Here is a 22,188-nt window from a genome sequence, read left to right as displayed (position 1 = left end):
GATTTCCAGTTTCCTGACGAGAGTGAGAGGGTAGTCTGTAGTTATTGCTATAGGTGTCTATGCCTTTTTTTTAACTCCCGTTCCGTGTTCTATAAAATAAATAGTGGTTGTAAATTTATGTGAACAGTGGATCTAATGGAAGTGTTAAAAATCTTGCTACGTAGTGCATTTGTGCACTGCATGGTCCTAAAGGATTGATGAAAAAGTGGCGTAAGATCCGTATCAATTTTCAAGAATGGAGTGTTCCCTTGGCACGACGACTAAGGAAAATATTGCAGCGACGACGTTTACCGTTCTTCACTTCAGTAGAGCAATTTCGTAAGTAAAATTTGATCTTATTTTATAAACTATTAAATAATGAGATTTTTATGGATTTTATTTCACTCATTGAAATTAAATTTATGTATGCGAAATTAAGCCTGTATTACATTATCAGCAAAAAAAAAATACAATATAAGATTGAATTAAAATTTTATTGTTACGCAGTCGTTATGGTATAATTATTTTAGAGCGATTTATTGATCTTATTTCCAAAGTTGTGGAAAATGAGCAGAAATTATTTTTTAGCAATTTCTTCTCTGAAAATTCCGACTTTTTAAATATAGCTATTACGAATTGCACAATTTTAAGTTGGAATTTTTATCTTTCGGATAAGGGTAAAAAAAAGGTTAAAATTAGGTACATTATTTAACCATTTTTTATTTTTAAATTTCTGTAGATTCTAAAACACTTAATACATAATTTTAATCAAGTACATTGCATAAGTATTATAATCTATTTTTAAATAGTTTGTGCAGAAATTATATCTCTTTTAAAAATGCTTAATTCAGGGTTCATAGCTTTTTTTATAAGTCCGTGGATTTTAACTGCACAATAATTTCAGTACTAGCGCAGAATTATTGCTGTAAATTGAATATAACGCTAACATTTTTTATTTTACATCACATCAGATTTTCTCATTTTTTAAATATAGTTTTATAAATGCATTTCTATTTATCTCAAATGCACTTCAAAAACAGGATTTTATATTTTATATATTCTCCGATATTTAATTTTGTGACGCAAGAATTATTAAAATTTATATGTTATCATTAAAAATAAATAGATCAATTTGCTTAATTTTCAAATATTAACAAATTAATTTGATTATTGATTGCTTTTTAAGCATTAACAAGTCTATATAAAATATAATTTTTTTCCGCTTAAAAAAAATAAAGCACAAATCTGAAACGTTTTTTTATAATTTCTTAATAATTGCCCATGAATAAAACTACCTTTTCAATTTCAGGGCAATTTCATTGTTATCTTTGACGAGCTGATTCAGTTCAGCGGTGAGTTGGACAATTTTCGCGTTGTTTCTGCGGAACCTAATGTGCAAATTGTCCGACGTTCGCTTGTAGTTAATTGTGCCATCAACGTTGTCCGTCACGTCCATGCCCAGGCTGGTCAGTTCCTTGTTCTCCTGTGCAATCTTGAGGGCGTCACACAAAGCCTCGGAGTCGAAGTCCTGTTGCTTGGGCTGCGTGTAGGTGACGATGAAAGTACCCTCGTCCGCCGCCCCTTCCGCGTCCACGTGCACCCCTCTCTTGCGGTCGTAACATTTCCTCAGACGGTCGTAACAGGTGACCTGCCGCCCTATGCAGATAGCCGTCGAAATCACGTAGACAATGTTACCTGGAAATTTTTTTCAATAATTTTTATTGAGGTTTCCGGCTAAATGCGGCTAAATAAGCGTCTGTTTTTTTTAACCTATATTTATTTAAAAAAAAAAAATTGATGTTTAAAGTGGCTAAAAAAGACAATTAAATTTTTAATTGAAGTCAATTTAAGTATTTATTAGAGTTGTAAAAATTAAATTTAATCTAGATTTGTATGTAAAGTTTAAAAAAATATAAACCATTTTGAGATAAATAGTTTTTTGATCAAATTCTATTTTTTTTTTTTATTAATTAAATGCAGTCAGTTATTAATTTAATTTATTATATTATATTTAAATAATTTATTTATAAAGGTTGGAATTTGCCATACCTGAAGTTGTTTCCAAATACTCAACCAGGTCAACTTTTCTCTTCAGCTTGGTGGCCAGGGCTGATTGTTTGATTTCGTTCACGTCGTGGACCACAATACCGACCAGGAGATTCATCAGGACAATCGCAATGGTGAAGATGAACCCGATGAACACGATCTGAACGGCCACCGAGGACAAAAGCTCCATGTCCGCGGTGGTGTTGTCAAAGAGGTCGTTGTACTCAAGTTCTCCGATCATCATTGCCAGTGTCTTCCAAATGGCCTTCAGAGGATTCGAGAAGGGCTCTTTACTTTTGAAAATCATGTAAAAGCTGATGGCGTAGCCAATTAGAAGACAAATGTAGGCCATCAGCAGTTTGACGAACTCTTTCAGCACGGACAGGTACATTTCGACATAAACGCCGAACCAGGGCAGTTGGCCCAGCAGAATCATGAAATTGGCCCAGGCAATCAAAACCACCAGGGGGGCCAAACGATCGTGCCACGATTGAGGCGTCGGGCTTGAGTAGAACAGGTAGAGCGTGGCGATCAGAGAAAACCACTCAAAGTAGTTCTCAAATTGCTTCAGGTAACGGATGATGGTGCGCAGAATGGTCGGCGTGGACGGGCTGTTGGCGAAGGAGAAGAAGCCGGCCAGTTTTCTGATTATGTCGATTATGGTCAGGGGCACAACTAGGCAGTAGGCAATGTCCAGCAGGATTTGCAGACCGGGACTGCTGTTCACGTTTTCAAAAATGGTTCCATTCCCCGGGCAGGATATTGAAGAAGCATTGAACCTGCGGAAGCATCATATGATTATTTCAAGATTGAAATTTTTGCACTTAGCTCTTTTAATTGTCTAATTAATTCAAAATTAAATTAATTTCAATAACCCGGAAAAAATAAATATAATAATATGATCATAATTTTTTGTTATTTAAAATTAATTTTTTTTTTGCTCAAAAATATTTTGCTTATTCACTGGAAAGTTAAGCATTTTGCAAAACAAAAAAATCAAATTAAATATATTATGTAGCAACAACTTCAATCAAATATGAATAGGAAATTGAAATTATTAATAAAATTGCTTGAACATAAATCGCTTGACCTATTTTTATAATTTACACATGATGCTAGTAAAACCACCAATTATACTATCTTATTGGGTCATGAATAAAACTATTTTTTTTTTTTATCAAAAGTCTTACCGTGGTTCTGGTGGCGAGCATCGTCCGGTGTGGAAAGCGACAATGTAAATTGTCATGCTGAGGAGCAGGATGATGCACAAAATCAGCCGCAGGAAAAACCACGTCCTCACGCGCTCCCAGTTCCTGTCCAGCAGCACTTGGCAAAGAGGGTGTTGCAGAAATTTGCTCTGCTCGCACGTCACGAAACAACTCAGCACCGACAGTTTGAACTCGTTTGGCGATTTTTGTAATTTGGTGAAGTCGAACACCAACTTCTTGGTGTCGCCTTCTTCCTGCAGACGAATCCGCGAGTCCAGCATCGGTTTCATGGCCTCGAGAGCGCGCGGGATTTTGCTGCTGACCAGGGCCAGGGTGGTCAATGAATGATCCAATGACTGGGCGGTCAATGAGGCGCCCTTTTCGATTAAGACCTCGGCGGTCCGCACGCTCTTCGACAAGGCGGCCACGTGCAGGGGTGTGTGATTGGTCTTCTGAAGGACGGCGTCCACGTTTGCACCCAGGTCCACCAGCATTCGGGCAACCTAAAAAATAATTTCAGATATTCAAATGAGGAAATAAACAAAGAGTGTACATTTTGGTGATTTTCATTATTAAGTGAAATAAATACATATTATAATTTTTTATCCTAAAAAAAAGATCTACTGAAAATATTTTTTTTAACAAGATGAGGTTATTTTTTATAACACAGAAAAATCAATTTGTGAATTTAGAATGTGCTAATTACAGAAGAAAAATGGTTTTATCTTTTAAAGAATAGCTTTATTTATTTAAATTCACTAATTTTATGTTTTTAATTAAATGGTTTTTTAATATTTTACTTCAAAAATTTTTATGTTTTCAATATTTTTGTTAATTTAAATAATTAAAGATGAAATTGAATTATTTGAATTTAAACATTTCAACATTTAAGCAATTAATTTGTCTATTAAAGTAAAACTCTTGACTTAAATTATTACATATTTTCTCCTGCATTTTCCCCCTACAAGAGTTGATTAAATTAGTCTGCACTGCATTGTTCCGTCGCAAAATTTATTAAATAAATCGGATTTATAAAAAGTAAAAAAATAACAATCACTTTACCTCTGGAAGGTCCTGGAGTGCCGCGATGTGTAGCGCTGTGTGATGTGGTGTGAACTCACTCGGACGATTCAGTATTTGGACAAGTTCAATAGGGCTCACGGTCTCTTGCAAAAAGTGTATCACCGTTTGCAGACATAGCACGTTCTTGTGGAAAATGGTAAACTGCAGCAACGAGAAGCCGAGGATTTGGGACAAGAGCCAATTTCTGCGCCCCTCGGTTGGTTGCAGAATGACTTCGATACATTTGATGTGGCCGCACACGATGGCGATTTGCAACGCGTTCAGGTTGTTGCACACGTAAGTGGGCGCCGCGTCGTTGACGCACTTTTTTAAAATCTTCCCCAGGGCGTCGGCGTTTCCCTTGTAGGCGGCGTACACCAGCAGGGCTTTGATCCTGCACTCGTCGGCGCTTTGCAGCAGTTCGGCCAGATTCGATTTCGAAAGAGTGTCATCCCTGTCAAGCAGACCTTTTGATTCCAGTAAGGCCTTCAGGCTCGCTTCAAGGTCGACCAGGTCAATGGAAATTTTATTTATGGGCGATACCTCGGATGTTCTTGTTGGTGTCAGAAATCTCCTTTAAAACAAATTTAGATTAAGAGGATTGTTAAAATTCAATCAAATTTAAAATTGATTATTTATAAATTGCAAATTTTAAAATTATTATTAAAATTTAACAATTTAATTACACTCGAAATTCTTAAAATAATTGAAATTGAGCCCGCAAAAAGCTGCTGTCAACATAATAGAAATGCTCTTTTAAATTCTAAAATTATACAAAAATATTTTACGCAATAAATGCAAGAAAATATACCAATTTGAAAAAATGTATGAATCACACTTACGGCATTCGAAAATCAATTTGTGGCTTATCGTGGTGTATATCATCGCGTCGGTAGTCCTGCAGACGAATATTTTCGTCACTCAGTCCCAAATCTCTGGAAGGCATCGTCTAAAAACCAGAAAAAATTAAAGCTCAATATTCCTCCAATTTTGCTTTCAACTGCCGTTTCCATGTGTGTTTCTAAAAAATGACTCGCATAAACATCTTTATCTATTTCAAGCGCTTACCGGTTCATCGACTTCAATGTTGCCGCCTCGAAAGAAGTGTTATTGGCACTGAAATTGCAAAAGTCTTACGCCTTCTTTAGTCTAATGTATTGGCAAGTCACGCGCTGCATTTCCTTGCAGAGATTTTGTTTTCGTTTTACTCTCGCCAGTCAGCCGGTAGAAGAAAATTCCCATCGAAATCCCCACCCAAATTTTTATTACATGTTTCGTTCTGCCTTGATGATTCAAACAGGAAAGGATGCAAAGGGTTATTACAGAGTCGCGGCTCGCGCCATCTGAGAAGTATTCGGCGCATCTGACTTTAGTAGGTGTCTATTGAAATTTTCTGTTGCATAAAATGCGATAAATGTCAGAATAGTTCAAACAATTATGCATAATTATTGATACCTAATTAATCTGACAAGGTATTTAAAAGACACGCGATTTGATTATTTTAATAATTTATTGTATTGCTTTGATGTGGGTTTTGGATGCAAAGAAATAATTATTTATTAATATTTAAGAATAATCCAAACGTTCGCTTTACATTCTGATCTTTTTTTATGGAAATCAAATTAACTTGATAATGACCTATTTTCTTCTTCTACAGACCAATAAATAACGACAATTTTTTTTATTGGCTTTGAGCAATCATTTTAATATCAACAACGGTGGTTCTGTTGCCAAACTCGCAAATCATTATTCACTTATTTTGGCACAAAAAGTTTGTTCACCTCAAAATATTTGCTGCAATTTATTTTCGCAACAAACTGCTACATAAGGCGGGGCCTGCTGATAAAATCAGGCCATTGTTGCCCATTGTTTGATTTTAGAGTTGGAAATTCTCCTTTACATGGTTTCAAGGGTCAAAAAGGGCAATCGCTCCCTCCTTTTCTGGTCCCTCTCCATAATTTTTATCGCATATTTTTATTGGGCAATTTTAATTATTATTATTATTATAGAGTATGAAGCTAAATTTACAGCAGTTCCTAAATCATAAAAAACATACTAAAAAAGTATTTAAATAAATTAATGGGCCTTCGTTTTGTTGATAAAATTGTGTTGCATACACAACTAATTGAATTTAAGGATGTAGGAACTGCAGCTTATCGCCAGGGTCGTGATTTTCGACACATGCATTTTTGTCACTTTCGATTATTTGCTGTTTGCAAGTGCGGCGGTGACGGAAACGCAGGGTTGAGCGCGCAAACTGTGACCATGGCAGTCGTTGGTGGGTGGGAGAATTGCCTAGTGTTATATAGCACAGTGTGATCGAATCAATAACCGTCAATCTGTGCACACAACTTAGCCGATTCGCTCTTAAACTTGCCTCGATATTTACCATGAAGGCCCTCTTTTCATTTCTGGTAAGTGTTTAAAATCTTAAAATATTAATTGATTTATTAATTGCCTGTTAAAAATTGTTCCAAATATATTGAAAACTTTTCATTCAAATGTAAATTATTTATAATTTATTGCGCTATACCTTGTTTTTTTTTTTAATATATAATTTACAACAAGTAAACAATAAATTTGGCATTAAAAATTATAAAATTATCTTATTAGTTGGAACACTAATATTTTAGAATTAAAAAAATATACATAAAACTTACAAGTCGTATGTAAGATCTTTCTGCTAATTTTTTATTATTGAAAATTAACGTATTTAAAAAAAATATTTTTAAATAGAAATTAAATCACAAAAAGTTTCAAAGATGCTTAAATTTTATTAAAAAAATGTGCCTCTTTCTGTAAACAAGTAAAATTGAGGCAAAACTGTATTTCAATTATTGCAAACTTTTTAAAATTCCGAGGACTGCAAAGTAGCGGAACCAAGGCGCCGCGTGCACCGGCATACAAATAAGCCTGTTTTGCTTCTAGTCCAGCTCTGTCAGGTGCGGTACCGGCGTGTGACACAAATAATATTCTTCCACGCCCGAGATAATGATATGCGCGCTCACTCACAATACAATCTCGCATTGTTTTGAATTTGAGCCGAAATGAAAATTTCCTCCACAGGTGATCTTGCCCTTCCTGGCGTGTCTGTCCTCCTGCTTGCCGACCTCTTTCGCCAACGGCCCTGACGCCGCCGCCGCCGACCTGGTGCTCAAGAAGCTCAACCTGACCGCCGAATCGCGACTCGGCGGCGTGCTGGTGGCCTACCTGCAGGCGCGACGCAACACCACGCGTTGGCGGCCGCGACGCAACGTGACGCAAGCGCTGATGAACGCCATTGGTGCTGGAAACAGGGGACCGTCCTCCAACGAGGACGACGATTACTATTACGACGAGGAAGAATACCCTGACATTGATCTTTCGCCAGAATCCATTCTGATTTACGTCCTCGAGCTCTTTGGAACAATGATCGGACTCACGTGGGGTGCCGTTTCGACCCTTTTTGGTTGAGAAAAGTTTAGATTAATTTTCTCAAACTTAAAATAAATAAGGCTGTGATAGTTCAAAATAATTTTAGGAATATAAAAACTGCAAGTTAATTGTGCAGAACTTAATATTTTTTATAATTCAATTGCCAAAATTCTTCAAAATATTTCTATTGAAACGGTTGGAAGAAAATTAGATTATGAAATTAGTCAACATTCAATCATCAACATTTTTGCTTTAAATTATAATTTTTTTTTAAGTCTTGTTCTTTTTGATTTTGTATTTTATAAAGAAGTCTCAACTCAAGTAAAATTATTACTGACTAAATTTTTACTTAATGAGCTTCCCGGTTTACTTATTTGCTGTTTCAATTTAATATTTTCACCTCTCTGGGAAACAGTGTAAATACTTACGTTGGTTTACTCCATTTACAGAATTGGAATAAAAACGTGTGTTATGTTGTGCCTTGAATGTGTGCCTTGTGCAGATGATACTACTTGTATGATGTCTGTTTTATCTCACCAATTTAAAATAAATAGGTCTCGGCGCCTGCATAACCGAGAGGCCTTGCGCAATCATGTGGGCAATAAAAACACTTCCCATCTCATCGAAACACGCATTTTTATTATTTGCAAATTCCATCGAGATCAAATAACATCAAATACGGAATTGGAAAACAAATTTATAATTTATTGTACAATCTTGATACATTATGAAAAGTGTCTCGATTGGACTGTCTGTCCGGCGTGCAGATACGGTGACGCTGCTTCTTGCAAATACTGAAAATAGCTTGGCTTTGCTGTTGTCCCAGTGTTCCCTGTGTTTTCATCCACTCGCCTAAATATTTATACCCAATCAAAATTAAAGACTAAAAATTCATGCAATAATTAACTCACAAGTCGTTAAAAGTGGAGCTTGTTGGTACAGCATTGGTCGGATAAACTCCTCGGATATTGTTTATTCCAAAAGGACCAACTCCAAGAGGATGTCCTGGGAAGCCTGGTAGTAATTAAATTAAACAAAAACTTTGATTATTAAAAAAAAAAATTGTTGCAAATTTAAAAAAAAAATCAAATCTTGAGGATTTGAAGCAAATAAATAAACTCATATTATTAAATCTCAATTGATTTGAAAGTTTTTTTTAATCTCAGAAAGTTCAAAGAAATTAATTAAAAGCTTCATCGTTGATTAACTTTGGCCTCTATTTGATCTCGGATCGCTAGGCACCGACCGTGATTCGTTGGTAAACGCGCGTTTCTCGGCGCACCTTCTGCGGTCGCATGCGAGACGGGCACCGCGAGACAGTCAGCTGAAATCAATGTTCGCCATAACCCTTTCCTTTCCTTCTCGCGGGTCTCGGCGAGAGCGAGAAGAGACTTTCGGCGCGTTCATGAAGTCTTGTTCGCGCGGGCACGAGCTATGGCACCGTTGTGCCGCCCGTGAGCACCAAGTGAGCACCGTCGGAGCACAAGTGCGGCGTTGCGAGTAGCGCGCGGCTCACCTCCTACCGCAGCATCCGCTCCTGAGCGTGTTGTTCAGAAATGTTGAAGGGACCGCGACCGACACGCGCGCGCGTTCGTTATGCTCAGCCAAGCAGCGCGAAATTTGCGCTACTCGGACGCCGCTGAACTATAATAATATTCGCGGTATGAAAGTACTTTGATTTTCTTCTTCAATTGTTTCAAATATTCACCAATTTTTGTAATTACACTGTTGGTTATTGTTAGTATTTGAATCATAATATAAATATGTAATTGCTTGAATTTGCACAAGTTTCAATAAATGTACAATTTTAATATCTGTTAGCTACTTAAAAGCAACACGCCTGCATTAATTTATACTATTTTACAATAATTTGGGCAACGATAGTCAATTTTCGTTGTTTACATAGTATTATTTATATAATCGATATAATCAATTAGTTTTAATTATCATACCATTAAAATAATAATTATTTTATGTGTATTAAACAAATTAATTTGAACGACGAAATAAATTTTCATAAACTCTCAGTTCAATTACATTATTATAACTATTTTCAATTAATCTAAATTCGTTTTTTTTTACTCTGAATAATTTTTTCAAATGGAATATATTATAGCAATCTGTAAATTTAAAAGATGCAAAAAATAATAAATGTTTACCAAGTGGATAGCCAGGATATCCTGGCAATCCCGCCACACCCGTGCCAGCGCCTATGGCCCCAACACCCCCAACCGCCCCAATAGGGTAATAGCCAGGGTGGGGGTGGAAATAGGCGCCGGCAGTTCCATAAGCGCCGAACGCATGAAATCCACCTGAGAAAAGCGAAGGTCGGGACATCCTGAGTAGCGCCAGCAGCCCCAAGGTGGGCAACAACCCTCTTTGGTCGCCCTGCAATTAAAAAACAAAATTGATCCAATTTGGTTGCGGCAACTGCGTTGTTCAGTGGCCTAGGTTGTATTGATCGTTCTCAATGATTAGGCCGAAAATTATTATTCCCGTTCGGGGAAATGACTTGGCACGAAATCTGCCCCTGTTATTGGTCTGGTCACGCGAAAGAAAGTGGCTTAATTTTTTTTCACTCACATTGTGCGTTTTGGATTTTTCCACCTTGACCTCACCAGCCGAGACGAAAGTCAGAAGAATTCCCTGCGAAGCACAAATTAAAACTTATTCCGATTAAAGTTTTGCAAAATTACCACCAATGTTATCACAACGAAGGCCACTCTGCGATGAGTGGGCTGCATTGTCAAAAGTCAGGCGAATACTGAACCATTCGATTTAATCATCACGCCTAGTTTGATCCAAAAGGGAAAGTGGCCCGCATCTTTGGTTCAGCCACCAAATTTATTCATTTTTGATCAGTACATTGTTGGGTAATTGCGCCAGGCAGCGGGTAATTGAAAGTTAAAATGTCATTCATTTAATTTACAATTGCGTATTTTATTATTTAAAATATACATTCATATCCACATGTTTAATGGGTAATTGAGGTCTGTAAAATTATTGATTTATTTATTAGTTGCCGGCTTTAATTTTTCTAAATAATGCTTAAATATTATTTGAAATGTGCAGTAAAATATTTAAACTTATATTTTTCAAAATTTTATAAAACTTTTTTTAATTTTTAAAGTTAAGTAATAATTTGTGAATTAAAAATATTTACAAATTATGTTAAAGTTATTTTTATTAATAATTTTTTTCTAATATTTATGATCTCTGATTGTGATTAAACTTAGATCAAATCCAAGGAAGGTCAAAACACAGCCCTCAAGGAATTGCACGATCCTTCAAGCTTCCTTGCCTCAACGGTCTCGAGACTCTTATTCTCAACAACGAGAGACTGCAATATTCCGTCAGCAGATACAGTTTCGATCCGCACACACTCAGGGAGGATCCACGCAAGCAGCGAAATTATTAATGTCCTTCGCCTTTGCTATTGATTCTCGGCGGGCCACAATTAGAATTTGATGCACTCTTGCTTTTTCCTTCCTGCGGGCGCCAAAGAAGAAGGAAGAGCTAGGCGTGTTCGTGATATTATTGGTCTCTCATCCCCCCGCACGTCCTTTTAAAATAATGAAAGAAGGGCATCGGCTCTCCACAGTCACGCTATTCGCATGGATGGGGTATCGATTGTTGTGTCACGTGTGTTAAAACAGCACACGGCGGCGGCGGCGACCGCCTTGCTCGCTCTTTGCATTCGGCCGCCGCCGCGTGTGTGTGCGGAGAGCACCCCTCGCGAGGACCATGCCATGAAGCAAATGGAAGAGGACCCCTTCAGTGCGGCCCGCCTCAAAAGGTCAGACGCGTGATTTTATTATTCCCTTTGTGCCGGCTGTTTGCGGTCCCAGCTCCTTTTGACACTGTCTCGGTGGCCATGTTCGGTAAATTATTGCCAGCGTTCTATTCGGGTATTGGAATTTTCCTACCGAGATTTCAACAAAATTTTATCTATTTTAGTATTAGAGCATTTTTTTTTTTTAAGGTAGAGTTAAGAAAACTTGATGTCATGGCAAGCATGCATTATAAATTCAAAATTTAGAAACAGAAAAATTGCGTTTCCTGCAGATGTGATGATAAACAAGTCAGGTATTGTTTTGATCAATATTGTATAGTTATTTAAATAATATATATTTAGGTTGAGAATATCTGGTAATATTATCATTAAATAAAAATTACTTACAACCAACATTTAAACTGAACTTTAGTAAGTATTTAATTTATTATTGTTTTTTTTATTAAATTTCACAATGTATTTTTCGCTTTGAATTTGAAATATTAAAAAAAAGTCGAAATTCATTTATGAAGTAGTAAAAACCATGAAATATTTCAGCTCTGATTTTAATTCAGCTAATTGGAATAATTTAATAAATCACAAGTCGTATAATTTTGATTGCTAAATGTTTGCTTATAACATTATTTTCTAACAGTTTATATATTTCTAACCTATTATATATTTTACATTTTTTAAATACAGATTCAAGAACATTGATTATGCTGCGATTTTGTTGCTTCATCCAATGGAAAACAGAACAAAGCCATACAAAGTTTGTTTATGCGCTTGTGAAAAAGCCGGTTGACGCAGATGTATCTCTCGTTGAACCCCACACACGTGGCACAAACTCACCGATTTTCTTTTGTTGCAAAACACAAAACTATCACACACAGTTTACATCAGTAATAATTTTTTTGTATCACAAACTCATTCACCAACAAAGCGGCTAAATCTGATTGAATGTCAGCGACGGCTTCCATCAGCTTGCATGTACTGCTGACATACAAAGAAGAGGATTTTTGCGTGCCTTCAGCGAATCTGATAGCATTGTCGGCTGAAGTGTTTACATAGAAGGATGGACTCTTAATAATGTAATCCACCTGTGCACCGTTTAAATGACGATTTAATTAACTGTCACGTGTAAAATTTAAAAAAAACTAAACAGTTTAAAAATTTTATAATGTGATATTCAGTGTTAAATTGCTCAGAACTTGCATAAATCTTGATAAAGGCTGAATCTGCCACGAGTATAGCCTCTTCTTTATCGATCGTGCAAAGAAAATCGAATCAATATTCTTCAAGAGGGCTGCTAATAGACTGTTGCCTCTTCTCAATTTTGGCATCGTTTGCCTTTGTCTTTTTGCTCATCACCAAATTTGCTCTTTTTGCAGACTGATTGCGGAAGCCGCCGTCAAAGAATACCTGGCCAAGGCGTGGAACACGTTGCTCGTCGGCTCAAGACAGTGGCTTCAGCACCACTCGAGGGACAGTCGAGAAGAGGTGATCGCTTTCAGAAATGCGCGCACTCCGTCCTTTGATGGTAATGGATTTGGTGAGTACAAAGTTTTTAATTTTTCTCTTAAACCCAACTTAAGCAATTTTAAAGTATTTCTTCAGTATTATTTTATGTTTTGAAGTAAATTTAAGGTTAAACAGATTAAGCCAGGCTATTTTATTTAAAACTTAAGACCATATTTAAAAAAAAATATAAATTAATTTTGAATTTTCTAAATTGTCGCAAACAAAATTGGTCATTTTTAGAAAAATTATTTTTAGGGCGGACAAAAAAGCGCCACTCATGTTTTTGCGGAAACTTACAATCTTAAAAAGACAGCATCCGCCGCTATTGAGAGACAGATTTTATTATCTCATCATAATTTTTTCCCTTTAACTATTAAATCAACATGAAAATAAGAAAAAAATTAAATTATTTTCAATTAAACAAAACTTTTTAGGCATGTTAAAATTAAAAAATTAAATGGTTTCATTAAATTATTGCCACAGTAAAAAAAATAGAGTCAAATTAAATTGAGGAAACAAGTGCATCATAATGCAATTTGCCCTCTCCGTATCCACCGTAAATTTATCAACTTTTGGGCTACAGAGCAATCGTGTGGCGTTCTCCGAGTGAGCACCGTTTGCGCCAAATTAGTTCGGGGGCACCGTTGGAGATGGCGTGCGGCTACCGCGCGAGTTAATCGACCACCGTAGGCGAACATGGTCGCGCAAGGTTGGAGTGTTTCTTTTTTTAATTCGGTGTGGCGGCGGCGGCGTTGAGTTGATGCTGCTCCTCTGCATCCAAGGCGACGTCAAGCGAGAGCCTGCGTCGTGCGGCTGATCCGTCGTCAGTATGCAAATGCAGGCGTAGCGAGTCTGCTGGTCCTGCGACCCCACTCAATGGACACTGGCACGCCGAGCGGACAACATCCTCGATCATGACAGCCGTCAGAGAGACAATCGGTGAGTGCCGATTTCAACTTTCGATCTCTTCCTACCTGCAAACTCGCTGCTTTATAACTTTTATTTCAACTTTTATTGACCCGGGGTCCTTTTGCTCCCGGAACGTGCCGATTGGGCCGTCCGGGCCGCCACTCTTGCCAGGATTAACAGGTGGGCGTTCACTCAGCTGCCTGGCTGGGTGCCCAAGTTGAGCAGATCCACGCGGTGTGTGCGTTGAGGTATTGTGTCGTCCGAGTGTAGCCTTGACACACAGGCGGTGTGGGGCCCTCGCCCGCCCGCCAAACTCCGAGCCGCGCGTCTTCTTTCACGGAATTGTTGCTATTTTATTTATTTTTGTCTCTCGGGGGCTTGTTATTCATATTAATTTTAATTGTTGTGCAACGACAGAGCGCCGACCGCACGCGTTGGGTGGTTCGGCGTTGCGGTCAGGCCTGTTTTCTCGAGATGATTGTGCTCGTTTTTTTTGCGCCACACGTGAGGTGTTTTTAATTCCATTGTGTTGTTTAACTCGCAATCATCACAACTTTTCATTCGCTATGGACACTTTCACGGAATTTATTTTTGATGCAGATGAAAACTTAGATCCTGGAAACAAAAGAAATTTTACAAGTTTTTATATTAATTAAAATATCGGAGAAGCTTCTTTCTTAAATTAGCTTTTAATGATGCGTTTATAATGCTCACTTTAGCGGATGGTTTATTTTTTATCTTTGAAGTTTAGACAAAATCGTTGCTATTGGTGACGTCTTTTTGTTAATGTATCCCTCCAAAATTTTCTTTTTTAATTTAAATTTTTTAGCTTTTTCGACAAATAACATAAAAAATAATAATAATCAGAATGAAATTTGAATTTTTAACTTGAAACTCTGAGAATTAAGGAATTTATGTCACAATATGGGGAATTATTTGTTGATTTTTTTGTTTTTCAATTTCTTACCCCCTTTATATAGGCCTCTATCAAGCAGTGATTAAGTTTAACATGTGAAACCACGTTAAATTGTGCATTCTTTTTTAAATTTCCTTCCTGCATGTAAAATTCCCATAAATTTAACAACCGACTTCCGACTTTATGATATAAAATTTTTTAATATTACTTTTCACGTAAAATGTATTTTAGCTGGTAAGATAAAATGTTATTCAGGTTATTCATATCATTTAAATTGAATATTTTGGTTACTTCCTGTTAACCGTTTTTCTTCTAATCAAATAACGACATGGAAGTGGTCACTTTTTTGTCACAAAGTCGTATATGGCGAGAAAACTATACAGTAAATCCCTCTTATTCAAGTATATAATTTAGAAATGAAGTCATTTCAAAGTCTTCAGAGCTCTTGTGCATGCCAACGTATTTTAATCGAAAACAATAGAAAACTTGAACTTGTAATTAGGTCTTAATACGTTTAGTTGGATTTGCGTATCTCGCTTTGGACGTCATCGTTTGCAGCAGGAAACGAGTTCAAAGAGCACTCACGTAAATACAGCCGGTAGACGCGCGTATCCACCTTTTTTTACGTGAGAAATAAAATATTACGAGAAATCCACATTCAGAGAAGAGAGCAAAGGAACGACGTGGCTCTCTTGCTTGACAAAGCGGATACTCCAAGTTGCACAAAAAACAAACTCGTGCTGACGTCAAATGTAACAGAAGCATGTGCATAAAATTGAAAAAAAGGAAAGAGAAGAGAGGCGAGATCCACCAGAAACGTGCTCTGCTTTCTGTTTATTTTTACAACTCAAACCAAAAGGAAACGTGCATGGTGACTATTCATGAATAAATCCCTTTTTACAATTCGCCTAAATTGATTAAATTATTTTTCAGACTTCAGGGAGAAAATATAACAAAATGTGATTTATTACTTGTATTAAAAGCCATCCGACGGGGTCCTCTTACAAATGTTGGAAAATATTTCATTTTTCATAAATTAAATTAGAAAATCCATGAATTAAATCAACTACAAAAATATTTGTTTTCATTGCTATATTTTTGTAACAATTTATAGAAATTTAAAGAAGCAAAAATAAATAATTAAACAAGCAATTAAAAAAATTTTCAAAAAAATAATAATAGTATCCTCGGTATAAGTTTTGATTGATATAAAATTATTATTTTTCTCAATTAATAAAAAATAAAAATTATCAAATGACTCTTTAAAATAAAAATCTTGCTCCATTCAAATTGAGATTCTCCGTCGTGCTGCAGCCCAATTGAATTTTCTCCGCGCACACACTGAGAATTGAATTATTCGATGCAATTTTTCTTGTACGAGAGTGCATCGCGTCACCGGCTCGAGCATCCTCTCAGTGAACTGACGGCGCCGATAATTAAATTCCGCACGGGGCTCTCTCGCAGTTCATTAACTGCGAGCAAGAGTGCACTTTGCCCGCCGCACACGCCGCGCGTTCGATGATAGCACGCACAACAATATTTCCCGGCCGAGCAGTCCATTACATACCTAATTGACCTCGAAGCCCTAATTGCACCGTATTACAATAAGCACAATGCCCAAGTGCGCTGCTTTTTGCCGCTGCACTCGGCAAGTAAACAACCCGGCTTTCGTTGTTAGCAAAAGTGGCCGTTGTTGAAATCCACTCGTGCAGGCAGATACGAGAGGTGCACCTCGGTGCTGCAGTTGCTCAGGTCAGTTTTATTTTCATTGCTTATCGATGGTGCTATCGATGATGCAAGGACAAGGCCGCTCCTGCTCTAAAAATATACTAGAATATAAAACATGTTGGTATCATAAGTGCTTGGATAATGATTTCTTGTTGATTACTAGAGTAAACGTTGTGAATTAATTAAATTAATAATATTAATAATTTAGGTCAAGTTACTCTGCAATTACTGGCAGAAAGTTGCACAAAAGAGATGTATATAAAAATATATAATAATATTTTAAGTTTTTTTAATATTGATTATTTTTAATAAAACTCCACTTTATTTTCTTTTTTCTTCTTCTGTGAATTTTATTTTTATTTTTAAATACGTATCAAAAAATATCTCATCTCTCATTACCATTACACAAATTTTGCAGACATAATCCAGCAGTTTTAACGCAGTGTGAAATAAGCATCAACGGGTTGAGCAAGCTTGAAAAATTTGCCAACATATTTTTCATACTTTGTGCGTTGAGAGCGCAATAATTTCGTGGTTTACCCGCCCGCTGTGTGGGGCAAGCCTAATTTATTTTCGCAAGGCCGGAATTTGCGGAAAGTTGCTCAGGTGCCGAGAGGACGTGAATTATCGCGGCCATTACACATAACTTTACACACCGAAATAGCGGCAACTGAGAAGTCAGATCGATCAAAGCTTTAACTGCAGAGAGCGCGAAACCACAATTTAAGAGTAAAATTGTGTTAAATTTTGTTCACCCAAAAAGTGAAAAAAAAAAATTATTAGTTTTTATGCACAAACAGACGACACTTTCCTTTGCGAGTAAATGAAAAGAAAAATTAAAGAGGAGGTGTATTTTTTTGTTTCATTAAAATAAGAAAATTGCCCCAGATGCAAATAATTAAATCTCTCAGTGGCAGCAGGTGTAAATAACAAAAAACTCTGCAGCATTTTGAATCCCGACCAGTTTCAGCTTGCGGGGGGCTAACGATAAAAAAACCACAACTGCTATTCTTGCCGAGACTGAGTAATTAAAACGGTGTAATGGTCAAAAGCAATTCATTAAACGCTGCCTTCTCGTAAGTTAAATTCAAACCTTGCCGTTAAAAGTTTAAAATTTACGAGTCGTAAAATTTTAATAAGGGCGTGCGCATTCCACGTGATTCATCTTTTCGCACTCTGTGCCTTGGGCTTTTGGTCTTATCTGACCTGAGCAGCAGTTATGATTCATACACGACACGCAGCTTTCGTGAAATTTGTTTTAATCGGTGAATGTATAGGCGAGCAAAAAAGGGCAGTTTGCAATTTGGTACTTTAATCGATCTGGTCCGGCGATTGCGAACGTGGTCGGCGTAGAAAGCAGCCGGCGCCACTTATTATCTCAATTATAGAGAGCTAATTGAGATGTCAAAATATGTCGCCAACAAGGATATTATTTTCCTATGGGTGGAACCGACATGTGTGCTCGATCCAGGATCTTGCAGTCCCTTGCACAACCACACATTCATATTTGGAATCCGGTTTAGTTGCAATTGTTATTATAAATCCTGAAATTTGATTCAGATACAAAAATTGATGGTTTGAAATATTAAAAAAATCCAAAAGGTTTAATTAAATAATTTTATACAGTACAAAAATAAATTAAAATTAATTTTTGTTATCGTGTATAATTTTTTTAATTTTTAGTAAGTTTTAAGTTTTATTTTATTTTTACGTTTAAAAAAAAAGTGAAAAAATAATGTGTAGAATGATGTGTGGCAATGAAATATTTAATTATCTAAATAAATTAAACAGTGGAAAACATTAACAAGAACTAAAATTGTTTGTTGCCGCTGTTTCAACTTTTCAGGCGTAAGTAATTTCTTGGCAGACAAAGAGCCCAATTTATTTTAACAGCGAGCACGAAAAGACATTAAAATGTTTTTGGAGACGACATTAATGACTTAGCTGGCAAACAGCGTTGTTTGTCCGCCTCCAGTGGAATAATTACTATTCTTAAAGTAAATGGCAAGCGAAGTTACGCTTTTCTCTCTTATAAATATTAATGAATTGCCCAAACTGGATACCATGATTCTTTATTAAAAATGATTCGCCCGGGGTTAAATTGCATAATTCAACCGCTTTTTTACTTTTCTTGGGTGGAATCAATTACCGCAGACGCTTCGAGAGTGAATAAAGTGCGGCTCAAGGAGACAAGAGCTTCTTTCCTTATAAAAGCAAGACAAACACATACATACACATGGTGGAATTATGCAAATTGGCGAGCGTGAGAGATGCGATCAGCAAGGGCGATTTGCATAAAAGCAAGAAGCGATCGCCTTCATCGCATTAATTGCTCCATCTGCAGCTGCACACACGGTAGCTGCACATGGCGTGCAAGTTCAATTAAATTATGTAAGCATCGCCGGATTAATCGGTCAGTTTGCAAGAGTCCCGCGCGGTGTTGATTTTTTCTTCTCACGGCGAATTAATTGCACGGCAGCCGAGGTCGTGTTAAATCAACTAATGGAGCTCCTGATTTCTGCAGTGTGGGCGTCGCAAAACAAATGTGTTCAAGTCCCGAAAAGCGGATGGCGATTAATTAACTTCAATTAACTGGTCCCATTTATATCGAGACGAAACAAGCTGTGCGAACGTGTTTACAACTTGATTGAGAAATTTATTTCTTGTTCTCTCGAGTAGCACATGTGAAATTGCGGGAAATTTATTTGAAAGTCGTTTATGATCTTGGGATTGACTAGGAAATTGCCGCGAAATTAGAGGATGTGCAGAGGAAGCTGTTAAGGATGTGGTGTTTCTGGTTAGGTCTGGGGTGTTCTGTGAGTGTGCATGTCAGGGAAGAAATCAAAAAAGTTTTAAAAATGAAAACATAATTTAGAATTGGAAATATATCAGTAGTTAATATAATTTTTGTAGAAGATTTCCACATTAAAAAAAAAAAAAAAAATTATATCTGAGGTCTTGCTATGGTTGTTTGATAAAAGCAAAATTTTAGTCTCATCTTGGGGCTTTTGTATTTCATTCGAGTCCAGCTTTGAAAATAGCATTAAAATTTTATGTCAAAGATTCTAAACACAGATAAAAAAAAAATTATTATCATGCTTTTGTTTTTCTAAATTTCAACATTTAATCTAACCAATTAATATTTTCATATGCCTGAAAATATAAATTGCATTTCCATCAAATAGTTAATACATATTTTTCCAATACTAAGAATTTTGAAGAATTTTTTTTTTAATAAAGATATTAAATTCAGCTGGAAATAGTTAAAAATAATGGTGTGTGGATAGTTTATGTTCGAATATTATTTTCCCACTGGAACAAAAGAGGCCGAAACCTTTCACAAAAACAAGCAGACCGCTTATTCAGGGACCATTTTAATTGGCCAATTAGTCGAGCGCAATAAATTCGAATCGACTTTTTTTCTTAATGGTTGGCTGCCTAAAAACCAGTCAAAACAGCAGAGTCCCTTCGCACACGGACTAAAGTTCGATCTGATCAGCACGGACGAAATTAGCCTGACCAATCTGATTTACGAGGCATTGTTCGCCACAGCGAGCGGCACCACCCGCACCATCTTGCTTGTGGTGCAATAAATAACACAAAACTCAATTTCGCAGCTTGTAAAAGTACGACGGCCAATAATGATAATAATAACGGTAACAAGAACAACACAACGTGGCAACGCAATCGCGAATAACAACAATAATAATGCGTGGCGGCGCACGTCACCGTCCCGAATTGATTCCTACACAAAACGTACCGTAGCGAAAATCGCAATGCATTTGTGCGAAGGTGAATGTGCATTTTAATAAAAGTAAACATTGCAACGAGTTGACTTATCAAAGCTTAATCTTGTACTTACTTAATTTTTGCACAGCTCATTGGAATAATTACATGATTTTTAATTTTTGGAATAATTTAAAATGAATTTATTAAAAAAAAAAAAAAAAATAGTGAAATGAATTGGCAATTTAGTTATAGTAAATTTTTTGCGAAACTTTACTCATTCATTTCAATTTAACTCAATTCATTTATTCTCTCGCAACAAGTTATACAGAAAATGGAGTCATCTTTTGATTGATCAATAATTTCAAATTACTTTAAAAATAGCATGCAGACCTTTTCTGTATTTAATTAAATTTTGTTTTGTTTATACTTCGTTACGAATTAATTACCCTGTTCCATTTTAATTTTTCGCTGAAATTTTGCATCGTTAGATCCAAATTTTGAAACTTCCAATTTCGCTATTTAATCTGCTTGGTACGTATCAAATTGAACGTTAATTATGCAAACATTATCCAATTACAGCGTGTGTTTCAAAAGAAAATTCAGTGCGTTCACAAAGGGCCCTGCTCGAAATTTCGCAACAGGATCATACACTCGCTCTGTGCAAATTAATTACAATCTCAACCGGAGGCGGGCGGATAGTTATTATCAGGTTATTATTCGCGCTCGGCGCAAAGCAATTTTGCAGCGAGATCGTTTATTCGCATTGGGATTTGATCGAATTACGGCACAACATCAACCATAGAGTGGCATGTGGATCAAAATGCTATAAAATTTTATGCATGCAAAAGAATAACGAAATTATTGCCGGCACGCCCTGTTCAGGATTTTGCTAATTTTTTTAGTAATTACACGTTGCGCGATAAATGTTTGTGTGTTGATTGCAATGATAATAATTGCGCGGGCGATAAAAGTGAGCGACAGACTACGAAATAAATAACCGCAAGGCCGTGGGCATGAATTTAATTTCACAAACTTTTAACCGCACACCCTGCACGTATCACATTATTTTTACTTTTCATTATCTTGTGATGGAATTTATTTTGGGAAAAAAAGAAATTATTATTAATATTTTTGTATAAAATTTTCTGTTTATCTTTTTGCAATATTACTAAAATTGAACATGAGTGAGCCAATCAAATTTTTTAGATTTTAATAATGTTTGATGGATTTTGGTTTACGTCATTCTGCGTTACACAAATATACCAGCACCTGTGCAGTGGTTTGCTTGCAATCAATTAAAAATCGAATTAATTGCCTCGGTATTGACCGATTTCAAATAATCCACACAAGGCAGAGCACCTGCACACCGACGACCGCAGCTGGCAAAGTGGATCGGCCCAGATCAGTTGATTATAATTTTAAAACCGAGCCATGCACTTTTCCGAATCTGCGCACGCAGATGGCCGATTTTTTTTGGTCGGCGGGCGTGTGCAATTTGCGGCCGACAAAAGACCGAGCCCGTACAAAGGAAAGGCCTCCTGGTCTTCTAAAAGTTTCACTTGATTAACCCTTTTATGGGCAGGCAGACTATCGGCGGGACCTTATTATTTCGCCAGCCAATCTCTTTCTTGTGTGTCACGGCGGTGTTATTTGCACAAGGGATTTGTGCCGTAATTGTTTCGTGATGGGCCCCGGCGTTAATCACGCTCACATGCGAGTGAATCTAATTACGCTCTGGTGAGCAACCCGCCGATCGGGAATAAAAGTAATAATGCTCACGTGCAGCATCATCGCGGCGGTGTCTTGCACACATGCCTGCGCTATAGATCAAGGTCAGCACTGCATGCACGACGTTTATGTCACCCATGTGCATTAAACTAATCAATTTTCGCGTGCAAAGTTAT

The 22,188-nt window shown here is 36.8% G+C and overlaps 4 protein-coding genes across 7 annotated transcripts in view; 2 read left to right on the top strand and 2 right to left on the bottom strand.

The window, feature by feature from the left end:
* Positions 1–220: 220 nt before the first annotated feature.
* The window catches only part of LOC132202328 (calcium/calmodulin-dependent protein kinase kinase 2), a 72,159-nt gene continuing 50,191 nt past the window's right edge, over positions 221–22,188 (top strand). Inside the window, exons 1-2 of one of the 3 annotated variants that reach the window (XM_059629177.1) lie at positions 221–318; positions 12,873–13,033. In XM_059629177.1, the coding sequence (XP_059485160.1) occupies positions 236–318; positions 12,873–13,033 (244 nt within the window). In that variant the 5' untranslated portion in view covers positions 221–235. Of the gene's footprint in view, positions 319–11,436; positions 11,506–12,872; positions 13,034–13,695; positions 13,942–22,188 lie in introns of those variants that run through there. The other 2 variants (XM_059629185.1, XM_059629192.1) reach the window with 2 other exon arrangements.
* On the bottom strand, positions 681–5,584 carry LOC132205317 (transient receptor potential channel pyrexia-like). Its single transcript, XM_059634288.1, has 6 exons — positions 5,364–5,584; positions 5,138–5,244; positions 4,296–4,869; positions 3,216–3,736; positions 2,029–2,804; positions 681–1,674 (listed from the first exon to the last, which is right to left on the bottom strand). The coding sequence occupies exons 2-6, from the start codon at positions 5,239–5,241 to the stop codon at positions 1,271–1,273; spliced, it is 2,379 nt and encodes a 792-aa protein (XP_059490271.1). The 5' UTR covers positions 5,242–5,244; positions 5,364–5,584; the 3' UTR covers positions 681–1,270.
* LOC132205319 (uncharacterized) lies at positions 6,597–8,347 on the top strand. Its single transcript, XM_059634292.1, has 2 exons — positions 6,597–6,709; positions 7,362–8,347. Exons 1-2 carry the CDS (start codon positions 6,686–6,688, stop codon positions 7,746–7,748), a joined length of 411 nt encoding a protein of 136 aa, XP_059490275.1. The 5' UTR covers positions 6,597–6,685; the 3' UTR covers positions 7,749–8,347.
* LOC132205318 (uncharacterized) lies at positions 8,329–10,502 on the bottom strand. 2 transcript variants are annotated; one of them, XM_059634290.1, is made up of 5 exons: positions 10,406–10,502; positions 10,293–10,355; positions 9,869–10,097; positions 8,621–8,723; positions 8,329–8,561 (listed from the first exon to the last, which is right to left on the bottom strand). In XM_059634290.1, the coding sequence occupies exons 1-5, from the start codon at positions 10,451–10,453 to the stop codon at positions 8,435–8,437; spliced, it is 570 nt and encodes a 189-aa protein (XP_059490273.1). In that variant the 5' UTR covers positions 10,454–10,502; the 3' UTR covers positions 8,329–8,434. The 2 variants fall into 2 exon arrangements, with proteins under 2 accessions (XP_059490273.1, XP_059490274.1); XM_059634291.1 differs by having other exon boundaries at positions 10,409–10,484.

The sequence above is a fragment of the Neocloeon triangulifer genome, unplaced genomic scaffold, assembly GCF_031216515.1.
Source record: "Neocloeon triangulifer isolate White Clay Creek 2 clone unplaced genomic scaffold, ASM3121651v1 ptg000002l, whole genome shotgun sequence".
NCBI lineage: Eukaryota > Metazoa > Arthropoda > Insecta > Ephemeroptera > Baetidae > Neocloeon > Neocloeon triangulifer.
The sequence above is the reverse complement of the archived record's forward strand: the minus strand, read 5'-3'. Positions and strand labels throughout refer to the sequence as shown.

Coding starts and splice junctions, on each gene's coding strand:
- LOC132205317 (XM_059634288.1), bottom strand. CDS start 5,241: ATGCCTTCCAGAGATTTGGGACTGAGTGACGAAAATATTCGTCTGCAG. Junction 2,805..3,215: donor TGCTCGCCACCAGAACCACG/GTAAGACTTTTG, acceptor ATGCTTCCGCAG/GTTCAATGCTTCTTCAATAT. Junction 1,675..2,028: donor GTATTTGGAAACAACTTCAG/GTATGGCAAATT, acceptor AAAAATTTCCAG/GTAACATTGTCTACGTGATT.
- LOC132205319 (XM_059634292.1), top strand. CDS start 6,686: ATGAAGGCCCTCTTTTCATTTCTG. Junction 6,710..7,361: donor AGGCCCTCTTTTCATTTCTG/GTAAGTGTTTAA, acceptor TTTCCTCCACAG/GTGATCTTGCCCTTCCTGGC.
- LOC132205318 (XM_059634290.1), bottom strand. CDS start 10,453: ATGCAGCCCACTCATCGCAGAGTGGCCTTCGTTGTGATAACATTGGTG. Junction 10,356..10,405: donor TCGTTGTGATAACATTGGTG/GTAATTTTGCAA, acceptor TGTGCTTCGCAG/GGAATTCTTCTGACTTTCGT. Junction 10,098..10,292: donor AAAAATCCAAAACGCACAAT/GTGAGTGAAAAA, acceptor TTTTAATTGCAG/GGCGACCAAAGAGGGTTGTT.